At 40.0% G+C, this 22,786-nt stretch overlaps 1 protein-coding gene across 1 annotated transcript in view; it reads left to right on the top strand.

Annotated features, from left to right (window-relative positions):
* Window positions 1–852: 852 nt before the first annotated feature.
* Window positions 853–22,786, top strand: part of LOC132910123 (polypeptide N-acetylgalactosaminyltransferase 2) — a 202,569-nt gene continuing 180,635 nt past the window's right edge. The window contains exon 1 of the mRNA XM_060965610.1: window positions 853–1,172. Within this exon, the coding sequence (XP_060821593.1) occupies window positions 1,083–1,172 (90 nt within the window). The 5' untranslated portion in view covers window positions 853–1,082. The remainder of the gene's footprint in view (window positions 1,173–22,786) is intronic.

Below are 22,786 nucleotides of genomic sequence, written 5' to 3'. Positions count from 1 at the left end.
GTCCAGACTTTTATTATAGATGCACTTAAATAATAAAAACTGAGAAATAGTAGTTTATGATTTAATCCGAGTACGGGTTTATGATAGTGGCCTTGGGCTCGAAGTGACATAACGGGCCGCTGAACGTAGCCTAGGTCACGGGAGGAACGTGTACCTAACAGAGGTATGGATTAATTAAATAGCTCTCCTTAAAAACAAAGACTGACCCGAGGGGTACAGAGAGGTACGGAGAGGAGTACATAAGGGCAATACCGTGGACAAGTACGTTGAGTCACACCAGAATCGTGTATCACATCGCATTCGTCATCCCGTTGACCGTGGATTCGTTATCGAACCTAAATTCATTGTCATCGACATCTCGATTATTCAATCGCCGCTATTACTTGTTAAACTCTGTAATAATCACATTTGTATCAATAACTGTCATCGATAGTACATAACAACGATGACTAATTCCCATGAAAATTCATTATACGCCCCTATCTCAAATGATAACTCGACATATGAATGTCTTAATTTTTACATATATTTTCACACTTTATTAATATAATCATGTAGCAGTGCTCTATAATATCGCTCAAGGTATTTCCTATAATACACATAATATATTCATGAAAGATATCTATAAATGTTGGAACACTTTCGTGAATCAGTATATACGAAAAGATTCGTGAGCAATTGCATCGCGTTGCATAGAGAGGTCAGCATGAAACCGATATAAGAATTCGGCGGGCTATACTGTGAGATTCGAAATTTCGCGCTAACGAGGCCAGTGGGCGTCATAGCCTACAAGCTGCGCTCGAGGCGCCGCCTGGCGTGGGGATTGGGAAGCTTCGGCGCGTTCGCAGTGACCGCATAGCCGCCGTTCTCTTCGAAGCCGGACAGTATGGCTTCGGCTGCCGGTTCGTTCACGTTAGTGGTGTTCGTCCACGGTGTTGCGGTGCGTACTCGGCGGCGGGTGTGCGTGGTCCGTTTTTTCCGAACGAAACATCGCGCGTGAAACGTGGACATACGAGGTGGTACGAGATCACCGATCGTAGACGAGGACGAGGGGCGAGATTGAACAAGATACACGACCAGAGATGCGGCGAAATGTGAAAATTGTGTTGCTGCTGTCATGCGCGTGGATGTTCGCCTTTGTTTATTACTACCACACGTCGCGAGATACCAAGGTATGTCAATGAATTGTCTTTTGTCATGAGCGTAATTCCGGTTGCGTGATCTTGGCCGCCATGTGCGCGACGTTCGACGATCAGAGCGCAGCCCCACGCGAAAGCCACGCTCCCCTTTCATTGTAAGCACACGCTGTTCGAATTTCTATGATTTGCGATGCATCGAGGCAAAGAAATCGTGACATTAATCGAGGGTGGCTCTGTTATTTACAAACATCGAATGCCAGAAATTCACATATTCCACAGCCTAACGATGTTTATGTTTATGTTTATGTATATTATCATTTATGTTTAAAAGTTACATTTTTGTAATAGTGTGTAATAATATGTTCCGTTTGTATACTATTATATTTATTATAGCATTTATGCATGTTAAGCCAAAAGTTATATTAAGATTCCTATCATTTGGTAGTAATTTGGTATGACTATATAAAATTAATGTTATGAAAATGTAATGTGATACTGATAAACGCTTCATTGAAAAATAGTAATATGTATAAATACTTTTTATAGCCACTGTATATACTATATTTATGAGATGTTGAACTCTGTTTCATAATATCTTTTTATTTTCGCGCGGTGGTTCGCGATATTTTAATAATGGAATCGGAAGCGATTCTGCGACGACGAAAATACGATTCTCCGTCCAAATGCTTTGTCGTCGTGTTCGTCGAGCCGTGAAACGTGGAACGTTGAATGTAGAAGATGTGAGCATTCGTAACGTTGTCTCAATTTTCTTCGTGATATAATACGAAAGTTATCTTTCGTGGTGTCATTTGAATCGATCTTGCATTTGAATCTGGAACGGTTATTATGTGACCCGTTTACGTGTCATGCGGAGGTTGGGAATTAAACGAGTTCACAGGGAATGTAACGCGAAGTATGGCAAATGGTTAACACGCGGCAAGTAACGGCGGCGTTTGCAGCCGGATTCTGCCGCTTGTTAAGCCTTTATTAGTAACATACGATCGTTCGTGCGGTTTTAGAAACAATAGCAGTGGTCTGTTTCAGGATCTCGCCGATTCGAACATGCGCCGTTATATTTTGCGATATAACATTCACATTCGTAAATTTTGTATGTTAATTATATATATAATATAATATGTTAATATATTAATTATATATATATATTATATATATATAATATATATAATATAATATGTTAATATATTAATTATATATATATATTATATATATATAATATATATAATATAATATGTTAATATATTAATTATATATATATATTATATATATATAATATATATAATATATATATAATGTTCCGTAAATTATACTATTATTAGGTAAGTTTTAATTGAGATTTTCTTTTCTAATTTGTTTCGCGGACATCTTTCTTTCTATTCATATTTATAGTTCTAAGTATGATTAACGTTGGATTTTTTACCTACCAAGTCCAATTTCTTAATAGTACGAGCTGTTCAGCGTATCCGTATCCCAGTTGACTACACACGTGCTTGATATATTTGTAAAATTGACTTTTTGAAAACTGAGTCTTATTTAAAAAACTTTATTTATTTATTCTTTATCTTCGATTAATTTTTTCGTACAGTGATGCTACAGTATAATAGTTATGTCCATAGCAATTACTTTATGTATATTACATATTATTACGAATTTCTATTGTTAATAAGATTTCTCAAACTCGTAATAGGATAATATCAAAGAAACTCAACGTGATATTAATTCCAAATGACAGAAAGTTTAGTATCCTTTGATCCTGAAACTCCTCTAAGTTCTCTTTTAGGGACGAAAATTAACTTCTGTCTACTGCACTTTAAATTGCTTTCCTACATCAAGGCATATTCATCATTCGAAAACCGCGATTTTCCACGATTTTGTAACTCGCTCCCAGCCCGTTCTTATTACTTCTTCTCGTAAACACGTTAATTAGAGGCAATGCAGCGAGTAACCCGTGCGAGTCGCGGAAAAGAGAGTGAAAGTGATTCTCGATGCTATTCAGCCGCTCTGGTAACAGATATTTATCTTACGCGGTGAATAAATCGCGAAGCCTTGCTTCACGAGCCGATGATTTCCGCGAACCATTAGGTGCGATACTTGAAAAGAAACGTGGCAAATTATAGCTCGTACATTGCTATAGAAAGAATTTTATACGTCAAACAACCTGGCAAATATTTTCTTCCGTGCATGTTAAAAGCGTGTTAGCAGTATAAAACCTTAATACTGTTTAAATTTATTTTGCATTTCAAATTTGGCGTATAATAAATTTCTGTTTTAAATTTTCCCTTCGTAATTACAAATTTTTAATTTCCAAATTAATAGGACGAAGTTTGCTGGAAAATTTCCTGCATGTTTCTGTATTTTAAACCTTTGTATTTTCATAGAAAAGCTTTTAAATACGTATGTTTGTATATCATACGTACACACATAGATCTTCGAGAACGCAATTCAACGAGACGGTATCGGAAAATTTGCATTAGCTCTTGTAAAGACCGTTTACCCTGCATGCATTAGTGCGACTCCAGGCTTGAAAGATTGACTGATGTGTTTACGGCCTCGTGAATGGACCCAGCGAGCGTGGCACGTGCACGCGTCCCTGGTAGTAGTGTATTCAACTTCCAAGCAACTGGTGAATAAAGCACAGAAGCCTTGTGCGAACTTATTTTTGACTCGTGTAACGCCACGATTTGAATCACAAATAATTAATTTTTAACAAAAAAAAGTGCAAGATACGTAAGAAGAAATGTAATTTTTACATTTTATAGCTGTTCTAATTATAGCTCCGAATAGGCTGAAAGCCGATGTAAATTCATTTTTACGAACAAATTTGAATGAAAATTTTGATCGACTCGAATATTTCGTAATAGGATGCGTTTGATACATGAAAAATTTTGGAATTTGTTGTGCCCGAGTTATTTGCGTGCAATATCTCGTGAAATTAACGCGGATGTTCACCGAATTTTTCCGTGCTTCGTGCTTCAACGACCTTTGCTTTAACCATTTAGGAAAGATCGACAGCGAGGACCGTTGAAATATTATTCGATCTTTTATTTCAAACTTATTCATTCCCTCGGTTATTTTGTACTCTTCCATTTTTATTATCGAAACAAAATGAAAGGAAGGAGGTCAATAATCATAATCATATTTTTGAGTGCGATATTAAAACGGTCTCGTGTATCGACGAACGGCATTTCATATACCGCAACATTTTCTGATTTATAGTCCTGTAATTTTCTGGTTTCGTTCGACCTGGAATGCGGTGCGTTGCGACTGCACCGTAGATGTATTAACGTTCTTTCTTTTGATAAAATATCGCCACGTTATTAAACCATCGTCCATATAAATCCAAATTCATCTACATCTGTGTCGTGAGATTTCCGATTATTTTTTCAATAAACGCTATTTGTTTTTTTCCTCTTGATCGAAATTCAGGTCATGCAATTTCATGGAAGAAAAAGGTAAAAAAGAAAGGAAAGTACAATTGCGTCGGAGGAATGCATAAAAAATTAACTCTCCTCCACTCTCGAGTATCGTATCGACTCTTCGTTTCCTCTTCCTGCGTAATTTCACTTTTCAACCTTCTCGTATCCATTCGTCGTGTCGCGTTGTCATCTCGATCCAGATTTCGAATGATCGAAAAATTTACCGTTAGCAATGAGAAATGAACGTAATGGGCGATCCGTTACGCGTTGGGCAGCAAAGTGAAAGCGATCCCGACAGTTTCGGAGAAGTTCCAAATTATGGTGACCGTTATCGAAACGGTTTTTTGATTCACGAGTCACGAACAATTCATCGAACGTTGTTTGTTTCTGAAACAACGACTGTCGTTAGCGGAAACATGTAACGTAAGATAATTTTCTCGTCCTTCGACAGATAGCTTTTACATTTTTCCACGGGTCGTTATCGTTAGGACAAATGACTGGGCTTTCGTTTCCTAGAACATCTATAGGAAGTAATTAACCATTGAAAACGTAGAACATTCCTTAAAACGGCGAGAGACGATCATTCGTTCGAATAAAATTTTAAGCGACCAGTTATTCCAGTATCTTAGTTTCAAAGTAAGATTCTTATTATTATTCGAAATAATGTAATGGATTCAATGGTTCGATAAAATGTGATCGATCCAGTCGCAGCGATATTACTATTAAAATTGGAATGTGAAATTCGTATTTGAATTCGTAGCCAGTGCGAGCACGCTTTGATTTGACGTTGGAATTATTAGTTGCGTGAATTATGGAGCTTTAAATCGACACATCGTTAATCGTAGTAATCGAAGTAATTGAATTTTTCTATTAGAAACGACATTAAGTCCGGTTGTTGTAAAATCGCTAAAATCTGATCGGTCTCCATTGACGATGTGTAAGCGAGTAACGAAATCGCGGTTGATCCACTTTTACGACGAGGCTGAAAAGGCTCCCGCGTGACTGCGTTTTTTTTTTCCCGGGCGTGGAAAACTACGTCGTCGATCCGGATCCATGCGAAGAACGATTCCTACCGTTCGACCACGATTTTCTATCGTCGGCGGCGCAGCGTTAATCGCTGACGCTCTAATGGAGCGGACTAATCGCGCGATCCTGCAGGAAACGATTCGGCCATTAAACTCGAAAGCCACGATAGAAACGTTTCCGCGCGTCTCTGTCGAGTTACGATGATTGCATCATCGAGCATTCGGGACACAAGCCTCGTGGATCCGCGAAAACCATTTTCCTTTCTCCGTTACCTTTCAAAAATCTCCATTCCATTCTTTTGTCTTCGTCTTTAATTCCATAAAGAACGATTCGGCCATTAAACTCGACAATCACCAAATTTCAATATTCACTATCTTTCATCTAATTTATTCATCGATTACGATAAACCATTGAATTATAATTACGCTACGTAGCGAGCTGTGAAATTATTAAAAAGAAGTCACCGATATTCGGACAAATACCCAAAGGAACGACGACATGGCAAAACTTTTTACGAGATATCGACGTTACGTCTCGTAAAACAACCGATACTTCGAAGGTACACATGGCATCGACGGCTGGTTAAAATTTCTGAGTAGTTTCCTTTTGACAAAATCATCGACAAAAATTAGAACAGAATGAAAAACGACGTGTAGAAGATGGTAGAGAAGGTAACGTGTGCGAAGTACGTGTTGTTAGCAAATGGTCCGACGATGTGTTCGCGTTACCGGATCTCGTTAAACGTTGATGTTTATTCCCTTTGGCGTAAATCGTGTGGAATTTTCTCCGAAACTTTGCAACGGAATCGTGTCTCACAGTATGTATTTCATCTTTCGTTTATTTCCTTGAATATATTTTCCTTGGATTGTAGTTAGATCCTTTTTATCGAAATTGAAATCCATATCAAACGTTTTATGTAAGATTTATAAAGTTAAGTACGATTATGATTCATCGAAATTTGATCGTTTCTAAAAGGTCTTTTGCAGCGTTTATTAACGTTTTAATAGATGGACAATAGGAAGACGGAGACTAGAGAGTTATGCAGATACAAAAGCGCATGAAAAAGGTTGAATAATGGACGCGGTTGTCCCGTTCCGTTGGCCGTGTATCGTTTTTATCGGCCCGTTCTGGACTTTAATTTCCGTCCATCGATTCCATCTAACCCATGTTATCGGACGATTGTAAGTATTTCTTTTTAAAGAATACCCTTTATTGGACGCAAAAGCGAGCAATTGGCTTTCAATATTATCTATCCAACGAGAATGCAATATGCGGTAAAGCGGATTTTTCAAAGGAAACTTTCGGTCTTAAAATCTTTCACTCGTTCTAGAATCAGGAGTAATAAAAATCTTTTTTAAAAAAAAACCTTGTACTTTCGATCGAATGCAATACAAGTTATACTCCTCCGAAACTTCGGAACTTGAATGCTTCTACGTTGCTTTCTATTTAAAAACTCCCTCGGTATCCTTTCTACTCGTTTTAAAAATACACTTCTCCCTTCGGAAAAGTCGCGCTTACATCCGCAATTCTAATTTAGCCATTCGTCTAGACGCATTTTTAAAACTTCTGCTAGACGTGCTCTTTATTTATCGATAACAGAGTATTGGGAAGGGTAAAAGTGTCGGATGAAACAAATACAGCAATATAAAACATAGGATATAAAGTAACAGAACGAATGAAATACGCGTCACACATACAAGATATCCCAGGATTTAACAGATTCTGTCAGTTTATTCTATGGGTATAAACAAGCAAAAAATGTTATACAAATATAAGTTATTTAAAGCTTAATTAAAAAAAATATAGTAAAAGAGTTGAAGCGTGTGAGGTACAGTAATGGATTTGTGGTTAAGCATTCTGTATATCCTGTGCCAACTAAAAATTGTTGAGGTTATTAGATGTATGTGAATACAGAGGAACGCGTGGATAAATTGTAAGGTAGAATATATATATTTTTGAATACTAAAGTGTAAATACAAATTCCGGAATATAATATGAGCTGATCCAGATCCGCACGGTAGCAGTGTTATCCTATGACTGAAAACCCTGAAGCCAACGTTGCATGTGTACCGTTTATGGTTTGCCTTCAACGCAGTCTTTTGTCTGTACGCTGTCGATGGCTTTAGTGCTTGAGAAAACTAATTCAGATTTTAACAGATGTAAAGTTTTCTTAGAAGTGATGGTGACCACTTCAACAAAAACGAAAAAGGGAATTAAAATAGCTGCTTTGTGTCTAAAAGCTTTCTCCTTATAAAAAAAGAAAATGTAACAGGTATAAAATTTTGCCAACACCTCCCATGGATCGTACTCCAGTTTCTCTACCAAATATTTCAAATATCGTATTGTAGCTTGGTTTCGTCTATGTAATATCCATTCGCGAGCTATACATTTCCTCGAAATTTCGAAAAGCAATTTGCTGATTCGTCGCACACACGTTAACACGCGTGCTCACCTGGCGCTTGCTGCTCGCTAGCACGCATTTCGCCGTTGTTCATTAATCGGTGAAGCCATTAGAAAGCAACGCAAATTCATCAGCATGCCTATGCGCACACAGTTTAGCGCGCTCTGCCTGTGGGTGTCGAATTACATCAAAGGGAGCGTATATGCATGCACTCAGAATCTGGAAAATAGGGTTGATCGTTGGAAGACCAGTTCTACATTTTGGTGACCCTGTTCTACCGTGATCGGTCGCTCACGCACGTGTGTGTCTGTGGCATGCGTGTATAGCCATAGAATGTGCGTCGTCGAATATGTCAGCTATTCATGTTCCATGAAACGACGTTCATGTCTGTTTTATGTGGCAAAAAAAAAAAAAGAAAAAAAAAGAAGAAAGAAGAGAAAAAAGCGAAGGGAAACGAGGAGAATAAACCTCGTTTCCGATCGTGTCTATTAATTAGCTGGTTCATAAATCTCAGAGAAGCTTTTCATAGAGCAGAAGATAATGATTGGTTTCTCTGTTTGGTACGCGTCTCGTTTCTGTTTTTCTTTTTTTTTTTTTTTTTTTTTTTTTTCGTTACCGGTCCGCTTTATTTATGAATTCGAGTAACAATGGGTTTTGTGAAAGAGCGTCGAGTTTCGATTCAATTTCTAGAAGCTGGAAGTTGCACGGTAAAGTCAAAGAGTTTCCAACATTTCACTTCGCTGGAAATTCGTTTCGCTCGATTCGCGTATAAATCCGCTTCGCCTAAAAGCGGCCGGTGCAAACACGATACAGTTTCGAAGATGCGATGCAATTAAACGCAATAGGGTTCGCCAGACGTGTGCATGGGTCGTGTTAAATAACCGGAACGCAGCGCGCATAATTGGTTACGTGTAATTGCCACTGAACGCGTTTGTCTACGGCGCAACCGTAGCCGGTCTCTGTATTATTTGTAACCGATGCGACAGAGCCCGTTTAAATTCGCTTTCTGCGCGGATTGTTACCATCCGTTCGCTATAAAACGAGCGGTCGCTGTAAATCCGGCATCGATTTGCCTTGTGAATTTTCTAATGACCAGTTTGTCACTAGATTGGATCGCTGCAGGAAACACCTGTCGATTTATCGATAGTTGTTCACACCACGCGAATAGATTTTGTTCTGCTAAAGAAAACGTTAAGAAAGAGAATATTAATTTCATCGCGCTTGTTAATAACGTAGCTTATTAATGACAAAGCCGCCTCTAACATTACCAATGATAGTTTGCTTGTACGCCGTTTCAGTATCGATTAGTTACTCCTTCAGTTTGTCACTATTTGGGGGAAACTTGGAGCTTCCGTGTATATGAACAGTCTCGTCCCTTTCAAACCGTTAATAGTCTTCCGGCTGCATTAGCCCCGTGAAAAGCTAAGTTTCGATAAACAGTTAATCGGTTTATTTGCCAGCTTGTCTCGGTCTTGGCAAACACCTTCAAAATTAATCTCGATCGCGCTCTGGGCTGGTACTTATGTACTTGGTCGAGCGTTCCGTGTAAATATTTAATCGACGGCTATGGTCTTGATCCGGGTCTCCTGGCCAGGAGGAAACCAAGACGGTTATCCTCGACGTCACGCGAATTTGCATATGCATGTAGCGCGCTGCCTCTTGCTTTTACTTAGTGTCCCTTCTATCGGGCCTCGATTTGCCTTTTCGTTCAGCACTGCATCATACGCGATACGCGAATACTTTTTACCCTGACGAGAATATTCGGTCAGTATTCAACTATTTGTTCCATACGATTGTTCGCGTCGCGAGTTTCAACAGCGAATTTTTATCCGGCAACGAAATTTGCTGACGATTGACAAACTACATTCGACGCATAGTGGGTTATTTTCATGGGTTTTACTGGCGCGCAGGACGCAATTTACACGATAACAATCCTAAAAGCAGCAGAATCTTTCCGGAGACGGAATAATATCGCGAGCTGGGTTGCAATCGCGACGCGAATTGTTGGAATTACAATGCGGTTACGAGACAGTAATGTCGCACGTCAACTCATCTCCTCGTCGTCGCAAATGAACCATGAGCCGCTTTTTCACCTCTCCACGCCCGTACACGTTTTTACGCGCTTTAATTTCCGCGTGCTCGCAAGTACATCTACTACCAGGAGAATGCTCCCGGAGATATGTACGACCGCGAGATGAAGCGTAATGTGTCCAGGATGAATGCTTTTTATCTCCGACAACGATCATCTTTGAACTATAAAATAGTTGAAACGCGACGTTAAACAGATGTCACATACCACATCGTTGAAATATTCACGTATTTTATTTACGATATTTAGTCTACTTATGAGAATAAGAAAATTTACAAGGCGTCGTTGAATATTATTCAATTTACAAGGACATTTAACATGGAAAATTTATATGCCAATAAAACTTTTATATTTCATATGGCATGCGTAACATATTCGTAAAAAGTTTCTGCGAGTATTCGAATATTTTCGTGCGCCTGTTTATTTAAAACAGTAACTCGTATGAGAAATTAGAACGACTGAAAAAAATAATTCCATTCGTGTTCCAACAAAACTTTCTCCGAGTCCAATTTTCTCCTACATTCGCGATAAACGCGCATAATTCTCTAAAGCTGAACGAATTCCTGTTTCCATTTCACCTTCCTTAAACATCCGTTCCGGTGTGTTTCGTTTCGCTTTATGCAAAACGTTCAGACACGGCGCGCTGACTTCCCAAGGATAACTGTGATTAATATCTTGACCTGGCTTGGTAATAAGTAATAGCTGGCCTGTAAACGCGCGTACATACATCGCACGTGTGTTTACACGAAGCTGTGCATTTCTGTCTGAACAATGTCGGACTAACGCGCTACGGCCGACACGTATACGCGTACCCAGCCGAGACACGAGCCTGATGAAATTGCTCGCGTTCGTTCATCGGGAATCGCCGCGCCGTTGAAATAGGATTTTCCGCGTAGAATCTGCCGGCACGCGGCCGATTTCAACATGCTCCGGCTCAGGGATCACGCGTCAGTTCATTGGAGACCCCTCTCGATATCTGAAACGAATGGCTGATTAGTTTTCCCGGAAATTAGAAATTCTGCGTTGATTTGTTGGAGCTTTGGTCTTTGTCTTGTTCTTTTATAAAGATAGACCTCTTAAATTTGAAGCGATACAACAACTTTATTATTCGTAGCTATTTTCAAAAGTCTTATATTTTCGAATTTATCGGATTATTTCCCTTTTTAACTATTTCATGTTAGTTATACAGATGATAGAAAATTGAAAATGGACTACGTCTTGTTGTTTCCTTGGTCTTCTTCAATTGTATCTTTCTTGTGGATCTCTTACGCAATTTTAAACAAGTTTTATTAGTGAAATTTTACTTTCTTTTTTTTTGTACCTATAATAGTTGCCTTTATGATAGTTGCTAAATTACTAATAATCTGATTATTCTACTCGACGAAAGTTGAAAGAGAAGTCTATAATCTCTCTCTATATTCGCTAATATTATTATGTAGTTGGTAAATTATTAAGCCCTGATATCACCGAGTACTCTGTATTTCATTTATTTCTCCGCCAGATTTTATTCATAATTTCATAGTTACAAAACGTGCAAAGTACGCCATGAACTCGCACAGGGGAACGATAAACCGCGATATAAAGCCGCGCAAGCGGAAATTTTGGCGATTCGTTCGAAGGTTCAATAACAGTGCAGACAGGAACGTCGCCGATGAATAGAGCCCATCGTTGAGTTGTCTTTTAACGGGTTTGCACACGACGTTACGGAAATTGGGTTCGCGGATCCCCGTTTCGCGCCTTTGCTCTTTATACTCGCTGCTCGTTTTTTCGCAAAGGATTACGCGTGGAAACGGAAGGTAAAAGCGCCGCATAAAAATGAGGAAAAATACTCGACGAGCTTCTCCTATTTCTCAGCAGGAAATGTGTCATCTCGTGAAAATTAAATTATTTTTCGCTCGATGAGTACCGGTTCCGTTTCTCTGTGATTCCATGGGAGGTCATAGCGGTCTCTGATTATAAGATAGCGTTCCAGCAGTGCTAGAACACGACGTTTGATCCAGTTTCCCAGGCGGATCAGTCCCGTGTGATTTGCATGACTGTAAGATCGGTGCCAATTATCAGTCTCGCGTGTTTTACTGCGCCACGGCCACCAGAAAGAACCGGAACACCGGGGTACTTGACCTTTGTTCCATTTACAGTGCATCTGATAGATTCGTCCGCCTGGACTGACGGTGCAAAATGAGACGAAAAGCCTTTGAGCTTCGTCGAATTTCTTTAACGGATAAGAGATGTTCATCCTTATATCACTTTTTGATCAATATTTCGTTACATGAACCTTTCAGAAACTAACCTCGTCAAATCTACTTTTGGGTAATTTTTTAATTTCATTACATAAATTCCAAGATAAGTCTAAAAAATAGCGTTCGTAACATCATCACTTTTCTGTACTTCTCGATTTATAGAGTTAATTAAGGTGGTTCGCGACAAACCGTGATTCGCATTAGAAATAATGCGCGGTTTTAACCAGAATATTATTACTATCATCATTATAGGGATTCTACTGTGTGATTCACGACAGCTTTAAATAGAAACTACGGTTCTCACTCGTTATCTACGAGAGAATATTAACCTGTGTGTAATTTCTGCCAACGACAAAGATTCATCTACGCTTTTCATTGGTTCGACGAATTCAGCAGATCTGCAAAATAAAACTTGGTTCCCGGTGTGGAGAGTCTTACGCGGAAAGAGGATGAACGTGCCGTGGATTTTATTAGGTCGTCGGACAGAGGAAAGGTCGGGGCGGTTTCGGTATTCTTCGTAGTCCAAGGAAAATCTGGACTAATTAAGGTGGCAGCGTGCACGACGGCGCACAGTTTAATCGTACTTTTCTAGCCATGGCCTCACCATCTGCCGTGACTGCCAGCGGCGTTCGTTAATAGCGTTAATTCTTCCGTGGCTACGTATGAATCAGCTGGCACTCGTTAATTCGCCCCCGTGGAATTGTCTGGCGACGTGTAACGGTTCTCTCGTGAATTCGGTTCCAACTATAACGAAATCGTTCTTTTCTCTACATGAAAAAAATGAAAAAAAAAAAAAAAGAAAAAGAAAAATAAAGAAAAGAACAAGAGAAAAAAGAGATCCTGAAATGCTGCTCTTGTTCGATCACGCATGAAGAGGGTTTAATTAAATATAATTAACGTGGGTCGTGGCGAACATTTTTCTGAAGCGCGGCAAACGAACCTGCGAGGAAAAAGGGAACATCACCCAAGGAAATATAATTTCGCGTTTTCATCCGTTTTTCTTTATTCGCTAATATCCGCGTGAATTCGGTAATTCGGTTAATCAGCTCTTTCGTTTTGTGAATCGTTATTCGCGGAACTATACAGAGCTGTATCAGAGCCTGCAAGGCTCGGAAGACGGCGAGCCATCTTTTTCTCCCTCCTGTTTCTCGTCAACGTTGCGACAACCCTGAGGGGAGACTTTCGACCGAACCAATTGGAGGACCCTCGTCATTCTCCTTTCCTCTCCTATATATGTATATACATATGTATATATACTGAGGTATGATTAAAAAACTGTTTAAGATTTTAGTCTGTTAGAAGCTTTGAGATTATACTTGTACGAACATTACAATTATTCGAGACAATTAACGGTAGCAGAGAGCCGCCAGTTTTTCGTTTTTATTGGCATTTCTGTGCCGATAGCTGTACGAAACACATCGCAGTTTGTAAGGCATGTTAGTTAATAGAGTATGTTTGTATTGTGTATGCATTAAGTTGCCTGAAAAGTTTCTTTCGTTTTATAAGGAAATGATGGACGCTCAATATTTTTTGTTTTATATTAGTTTATTGAATTATGCACGAATATAATAATAGAAATAGAACCAAATGGATTATACCTAATTCAATAAAATAATATAAAACAGAAATTGTTGTTCATCTATTATCAGCTTATGAAACAAAAGAAACTTTTCTATCTTATCTACGCAACATAGGTGAACTTCTTTCACTTTTTTTTTATTTACTCCATGCAAAATTCTTTTAATGTGATTTGAGTTACTGATATGTTATAGAGAATTGTAGATGCTTACGTGTATGATCTTTAATACATTACTCGTATGTTTCTCTTACTGTTGCAACTCATAGAAATTATTCTTATGAATTCTCGCATCGTTATCTTGCGCAAATGCAGAATCTTGGCCGATCAACAGTTTCCTTGATAGTTTAAACTTTAAATTATAGTAATTGAAAGCGTAAGGTGTCTCAATATTTACGAACAAGAGTGTACGTTTGGAACCTCGAGTCTTCGACTTTCGCATCTATAATTATGCTCGACTGTGAGCAGAACCGTTCGAGGAGAGCCGACTGGAAATCTAGCCAAATCTAACTTGACTGGCTTTAAATGTTCAGCCCTGTAATTAATGAATGCAAATGCCGGCCGCCTCGCGGCGTTCCGAGTTTTCGGTTTTCAGACGAAAGACAATGGACGGCGTTTTCGCTCGACGAACTGGATAGCGATGGAAAACACCGCAGTTCCATTAGTTTGGAAATTGTATTTCGAAGAGTTCACTGGCGCGCGGTTGACGTGAAACCTTCCCTTTTCCCGTTGCGCGAGCCGCCGCGCCGTTCAGTTTACGCGCCTCGCTGTATGCGACTCGTTTCGGTTCGTGAAATGCCCGTAAGCTTTCTCCCGATGAGGTATTTGCGCTGAATTTTCTGCAATTCCGCGCCAGCGGTTTTTACAAACTCTTACCTGCTGCCTTAACCGGCTTGTTACTCGTCATACGAGTATGATCACGGAACGAAATGGTTCCGTAAAAGATGATTATTCCGTCGAAATATACGACCAAAGCGGATTCACGTCGACTTTTCCGCAAACGATCTCGGAGGATATATTCCAGACGTTTCGAAATACCTACTTTACCTCTTGCTACTTCCTCGCTGTAGTTGATGCTTGGTGAATTCCGTGAATTGCTGTCTAATTTCGCAATTATACGGCAGAGAGCTCAAGATTGTTCATAAATCGTTCGATATTCGAGAGGGAGCGATTCGACGAGGTTAATTGTCAAGATTTATTCGAGCCTCGGGTCCAACAATGAACTAGTTACACGGACACTCGATGCGTCGTTCGGCCACACGACAATGCCTTCCTAATGTACCCGATACCTGACATAATTTGTCCCACGGTGTGTTCCAGCCTGCAGCTTTCGCCGAGTGGTATTGTGTGCGGTAAGGTTTCGACATAATTGACCCGGGTAACACGAGCGAGAATTGCACGAAATTGTGTGCCTTCGTGCTCTGCCCAAAAGAACAGAGTGCACCGGCTGCCGTAAAACGCTATTTTCGCGTTTATGGGAATGTAAACAAGCTCGTGTTTGAGGTTTTTCCAGTCTCGAGGACTGGGTATTCGTCGGGGAATCGTGCTGGTTACAGCCGTTTCTGGAACGGCTTTCAGAACGGCAGCGGGAGATCTTAAAATTTTTTTAACGATCCTCCGGTGACCTGTGCATACGATGTTCCTTTCCGGCTGTCGATGTTTTCGTGGAAGCGTTCGCCGAAGAAGCCAGGTATACGGAATTACGAGGTGACTTCGAACTATCGATCGACTCTGAGTTGATCGGGTAAGCAGCTTGATGTTGAGTTGAAATATCGAGATAGTTTAAACGAGCTTAAATAACCAATATGCCACCATGGTTTTTAAACCGCCATAAGAAGATCATCCTTGCTCGTAGTTGCAAGAAGTTTTTAATAAAAGAGCCTTTGTCGAGGACACTGGGATGAATGAGCAGAAAACACGCACATTAATCGAGCAAAAATGGGTGACGTAAAAACATTAATTGCTTTTCTCCGACTCCGTGCATCATTGTTGTTCAACGATTAACACGATAACGGAAATGGGAACGAAAGGACATGCTGACCGTAAAACAGATTAGTTATGAAGATTTAATATCACGTTTCCTTACTTTTCGGGACCCGTATCATTAGCGGTATCCTCGTAGAGAAATATTTTGTTTGGTGAAATGCTTTCTGGGCATTCGCGTGACCGTTGTCGGCGGCTACGACTCCAAATCCAACAACGACGACGACTAGAAGCGAGGAGGAGGAGCGTGTTTCGTCGCATGAAAATATGAGGAGTGGTTTTCGTCATTGTACATGGAGTCGAACGGGCGCGACAGAAAGGCGAAACGTAGGGAGGAAGAGCTAGGGTTAAAAAGGAACGCGTACACATACATAGAGGGAAGGGGTTGTTCGGAGGTAAGCAGAGTGGTTTCAAGTGGGGAGAACGGGGTGGCGTGTGTGCAACCACCTCTGGGAACGCGGCGAATACCGCAGTGCGCAGTATTTATCTGTTTTAATTTTATTTCACCGGCTGTAGCCTCCTCGGTTGCACGTTAATCACAATTAAATAGGATCTCTCCTCCCGGCCGTCTGAGGCCCGAAGAAAAACAAAACAGCCGAATTTACCCCGACCTGCTTCCCGCTATTTGTTTAGCTCTTCTTCCCTCCCGCGGGATATTCGATAAAACCCGGGGATGGCTCGAGCTCTAATCACGAACTTTTCCCATTTTTATTTTATGAAACTTCGTTGGTCTAACCGTTATTCGTGTTTCCATTATCATAGGAACTTTCGGATGATTTTAAAATTCATTTTTAATACGTTTAATACGCTGTTAACTTCTTACGCAGGTAAAGTAACGATGGAAGATACAAAGATTCTTCTCTAGTTTTTGGCATATGGTTCGTATCCCATACCATATCGTGTCATTCTTAGGGACGAATTTTCTTTTGCCAAGAATTTCTCTTGGAACAATAAACTGTAGATCGTGATAAATAACCGGGATACAGGGGGTTTGCGGCATCAACCGAGTTAATTTTTAACCCCCTCAGTAGCCTGGCGAGATTTATCGTGCGCTACCCTTTTGTTAAGCCGAGCCGCGTACGTGTGTGCAGGCTGCGTGCACGGTCGATGGTGTGCGACTACGTCGCGAAAAAAAGTCGCTATATTTCCACGGAAAGCCCCTTTATCCGACCCCTGGTGCAGCTTACGCCGACATTCGATCTCGCAAATTGAACGATTGTTATCTTGCCACCTTCTCTACGTATTTTTTTTCACGTTCGAAAACATTCGTCGCATTGTTCATACTTGACAGTTTTTTTCTATTTCCCATCTAATTATTGTTCTTCTATTTCAGCTGAATAGACTGATCATTACTTACTGTAGTTAAAATTTTATTTTGACATGAATCATTGTTCAAATGTATTTTTTAACGAATCAAAGAGCAACAGGAACATAGGTGTCTTTTTTATGACACACACGCGACGTGATATGTACTTTTTAACGTTACAGTGCATGATCTCATGCTAATATTAAACCAAGTCGCGTTACGACGGTGACCAGCAGGAATTTTATGGCAATTTAAAAATTTGAACGAACGCCGAATGGTTAGAAGTTGGTCGCGGTGAATTTTGTTTAATTAAAGCTAGCCCGGACGTTTGGTCACCGTAGGCTTCCGCTAATTTTTCTACTGTTAACCGCAGACATTCCTATGACAAGCATTTACCTTTGCAGCAGGAAATTAATATTATTCTCATATGTAATTCATCTAATTTGATCATTTCATTTTACTCTTTATTTGCCTTATGAAATGAATATTAATAAGCACCTTGAAAAAGGAATAGGAGTATCACGAACGAGTTTCGGAGATCGGTCACAGTTACGTTAAAAATTCCGACATAGTGCAAGTTGTGAGTTACGCAAACGAAGGAAATTCAGTTCCATTCGGTTAGATATTCCGCCGCTGGGTGATGCATCGCCCCGTCAACAGGATACGGTAAATCACTCGCCTATGCTGTACGTGGCCCTGTTTCACTGATTTCCAATCGTTAGCGTGGTATTTGCAAAATAGGATGTACCCCACGCGTTCTCGGTATCACGCGGCTACCCTGAACCTGCAGGGCTACAAAAAGGATGGAACAATGCACGGCTTTACAAGTGTCATCTACGTCCTCTAAATCATAGCATCCACCGGCGGCCTGTCTTTTTACGCTCGGCTTACAGGGGCTGGCTTTTCACCCCTCGGAGGTTGAAACATTAAACGAACAAGGGGCCAACCAACTCGATTTCACTCCAAAATTCAACTGCGTTCGTGTAATTGGCGTCAGTTACTGTGATTCGTCGTTTGTTCGGGGCAATTAATTTTTCAGAGTACTAACGAGAATTTATCGATGTCAAATTAATTTAAAATTTCATTCTATGAACTTCGTTAAAATGAATACAAATTAACAGATACTTTATAACAACGTGTGATTTAAAAGTTACATATTCACGTATCTGCGTATATTTTATAAATTTTATTTTATTTACCAATTAATGTATTATCGTATTGTGATATTAAAACATTTATTTACAACAATCATGTAAATATTATTTCGTATTCTGTAAGCTGAGAGAGAAAAGGTGTAATCAATTTCGATCGTTCTTCTCAAAAGCAAACTACGAAATATGTTCGCTTCATAATTGCACTCATTGTTAAACAAGCGAGATTCATTTTGAAAGAATAATTGGTTGATTCGTGCCTATCAAGGATCACGGAGCGTCAAAAAAAGATCTCATCGAAGACTAATTACATCCGATTGTCCATTTTTCTTCTGCGCGTGTTCCTTGCATGGCAGGCTAAACACCGCGGCTCGTTTATCCATCGCGCGAATAGTCTGCCTTAATTAGAACAAAATTACTCATTACACAGCTGCCGGGCTATAATTAATTTTCGGCCTGTTCAGCATGACTGTTTCGTCGTGATACATGTGATTCCAACACGTTTCTTTTTATCCTCCATCTTTATCAATCTTTCTCTCGTTCCTTCTCCTGGTCATTCCTCTTATTTAAAGTAATTTCACATGGCACGAGCAACGTAAAACATGGAATATATCAAACCGAATTTTGATGGAAGAACGAGTTGGAATTGCGTGTTTAATTTGATTATGAAATTTCCAAACACTACATCGCAATAAGTGTTCAATGGTCACAAGGTAATCCCATTATTTCGCTATATCCTGTTCATTGCAGTTGGGCTATATGAATTGCACGATTTAAATGCATGCGTGCTTTTGTGCCAGTTACAAATGATACGATTATATTAATTTACCCAACCGATTAAATACGATTAAACCTAAGCCGAATCTTTTGACGTTTCAAGGCTTCATTTAATTCGTTCGTTTCATCTTTTATGTTATTTTCCATACTATTTCCATAATGCTCGTCAACAGATAAAAAGCCAGAGCCACTCTTCGCGAGCATCTAAGTTCGTTTCTCACTCGGTAGAAGAGAATCGGGCGACATTGTCGAGTCGATGGTTAACAAAACAACGAATCGGTGCAATTTCCTGGTGCGTTCGACCGACAGGAAACACGGGCCAGAGTGCTCGTGAGTTGCTCGAGTCGTCTTCGATCTTGCGTCACTTTTCTTTCGTGGCCATCGCTTTTTCTCTTTCTCCAGACGCTGCTCTATTCGCCGTGAAATTCATCGCGACGCGCTGGAACAGCCGCATAGTCTCGCGTTTTACGCAACGACGATTCACTTTTCTTTTGTCGTGAGAAACGGCACTGCGCCGGCCGGAAGAAACCGCGGTGCTCCAAACCGATCTCAGTTTTTGTCCTAGAATTTCTTGTGACTCCTTTTTCTGTGCTGGTTAATGGCGAGCTACCAGGAGTAATCGCGAGATCGTGGCGCAATTTTTCGCCTATTTGGCCGCAGGGTTCTTCAGCTTTGCCGAGATGATGAGGTAGTATGAATTTTTGTAACCTTGAACATTGGCGTCATCGAGTTCCAAGAAAACGAGTATAAGTTTAAAAAAAAGTGTAATCCGTTTAATGCTGGGAATTTGTAACTCGGAGACACTTAAATTTGTCGACTTGTCACTTTCTCGACAGCGATAATAAAATGTAAATGTAAATTCATTAGCTGACGAACGTTCGGAATCCTCTCTCTTTCTCTCTGTCTCTCTTTAGAAGTTACCGACTCATCGTAATCAAGAACCAAGACCAGTGGCAATTAGCACAGTGCTACGAATGAAATGTTGTAACGAGGTAATACTGGTGCTCGGAAAATAGTATCATCGTCGTTTTATTTCTTGGCGAAACGGGTCGAACGAAAGACTGAAAAGGCGGAATGTTCGAAAACGCTCGTACTAACATTCGCCGCAGCCGAGATAGCGTTTTAGCGGTAGTCACGTAAGTTCCTAGTTAATTAAGGCAGTGGATATCTCCCACGATTTCTACTCCCCCGCCGTTAACGACGCTTTGTTTCTCGTGAAACGTTGTCACGTCGCGGCGAAGGTACGCGAATACCGATTTACTTTCCTCGCCGCGTGGAACGCGTAAAAACAATTACGTGAGATACCGACGCGGTGAACAATCGAACCATACGCGATTTCCACTGTTTTCGTCGCTTCCACATTTCCTTATGGCACTTTCTTTCGTTGCGGAACATCGCGATTTGTTTGTCTGATTACAAGCGGAAAGGAAACGTACTCAGGAACATTAACATATTTTATGTTTCCGATGTTGAAATTTTCGAATTTTCGACTTCTACAATCTTCTAAACTCTCCAATTTTTATGTATTTAGAGTTCCAAATTTTTTAAACATTCAAATATCTAAATATTTAAATTTTCAAATGTTCGAACTGTGTAATGTGAAATATTGAAATTTTCAAATTCTTGAATTTTTTAATATTCAAATATTTATATCCGCGAAACTTGGAACATCTCAGAGCGCATAGTACGATTAGGTACCTAAAAAACGTCGAGCATCTCCGGCGCATTTCTTTATCCACGTTGCATGGTAGCTGCCGTAGTTCCTCCTTTCGTCGAGCTAGTCCATGAATATTCTATTCGCGTGCTTTCGCGGGCACGATTGCGCAACGGAGAGCGTCGACGGGAACGCGACTTAAGGTTGCAAACGCCGAATCACTTTCATTCTCGGTTCCGGTTCAGGGTCGTTTAGCTGAGCTGTTTCAGGGTCACGAGGCTTCAGGATGCAGGAAGCTCTACTTAAACGCGTCTGTCTCTCCACTTGAAACTGTTCTTAACTACCGTGTATTATGATAAATTACTGCCAAAAGTTTCCGGCCGAACTATAAATCTATTTCAGTTTAAATTACATATAAATCGATAGAATCCCTCTTGCATAAATTCGGCACATATATTTCACCTATGCTTACATAATACAATTTTGCTTCTTCAAAAAGAAGTTGTTACTATTGTTGATGTCATACTTTCAGCAGATATTGTGTATTTTCGTTACTCGAAATAGTTCTGTTCGTTGAGCCTTTCGAAGCATTCTGGATAGGTTCGACCTTCACCTAAAATCTAAAACGTTCCTATACTTCTATAGTGGATAAAACGTAGTGAAAGTAAAAGGGAACACGTAAAAGAAATACAGCACGATACAAAAGTAACGTATCTTCAAAATACTACACTTGGAAGTATATATTACGAATTACAAAAAATTTCTGTAATTTGTAATAATAACAATGGTGTAACAGATGAAGCGTCTTTCTTTTTAATTAATCCCACAGTACATCTGATGTACAGAAATTGTGAAAACAGCTATAATTGATTAAAGCGAACGAACCTCAACTGTTGCGTCGAAAGATGTCGAGACGTATCTATTTATCTGACAATTACAGAGAACATGATCGATGAAGTCACCACGCTTCAGAGGCACTTGGCTGCTTGGTACTTTTTGCTGAGATTTCACGTGTCGTATTCGCGAGTCCCGCGGCCGCTTTAATTAAACGTACGGCTATCGATCGAGTTGCCGTTGCGTATATGGAATCGTGCGAGTGAAAACAGCAAAGTTAACCAGGAATGCGAACACGGAGAAACCGCAGTCTACTCGGGCCGTGTTTGCTCGCAGCATTTACGTGGAAATGCGAGCTGGATACGATAGACCGACATCGTGTCACTGTGTTTAAAATATCCACTGGAAACGTGGCCCGAGCTGGAATCTTAAGAAGAAACGATTGCCGTACTCGTTAGAAGATTCGGTGTTAGGATCGATTTGGTTGGTTTAATCGCGAGAACGAGCGGGAATTTAACGCCCCAGTAACCTGGTCACGCGCGTGAAATTCAATCGCGCACAATCGGGGCCGGGTGAAACGAGAACGCGAAGAACCGTTCGGAGATCCTCGCTGCTTCCTGATTGCCTCGTTGAAAATACAGCTTCGGGAGCAGCTCTTGAAATAAACGAAAGTACCTCGAACATACTTGATTAGATTTCACGAGAGAACCGCTAAAGCTTTTAAGATATCGGATATTTGATCGGTGGAGCGTTAACTTGTCTATTTACAAGTGGTCTTATTTTTACTTCTCTGTTGTATGCATATCTTATTGAATAGTCTGGTTGTGATGACAGTCTGAAATTCAAAAGTAGATGTTTATTAATGTTTTCGGTATTACGTATGGTGTATCTGTGGCACATGATATAGAGCGCAGAAAATGGAAATAAACAGTGGTATAAATTGCTATAAATAACCAAATGTAAAATATGGGAATACAAATGAACGTATGTAATAAGTTGTTACGTGCGTTATTGCTAATAAGGGAATCGAAAATGTAAACAAACAAACTGAGAACATAAATAAACTGTAATGTATTTAGAAATAAATTGAAAATTGTGTAACATCGATGTTACACGCGATCTGGCCAAATTATCTTCAATTTCAACATCGATACTTTGAAAGTATACAGCGTATTT

The sequence above is a fragment of the Bombus pascuorum genome, chromosome 8 (genome assembly GCF_905332965.1).
Source record: "Bombus pascuorum chromosome 8, iyBomPasc1.1, whole genome shotgun sequence".
Classification (NCBI taxonomy): Eukaryota; Metazoa; Arthropoda; class Insecta; order Hymenoptera; family Apidae; genus Bombus; species Bombus pascuorum.
Note: the sequence above shows the minus strand (reverse complement) of the source record. Positions and strands in the feature narration are given on the sequence as shown.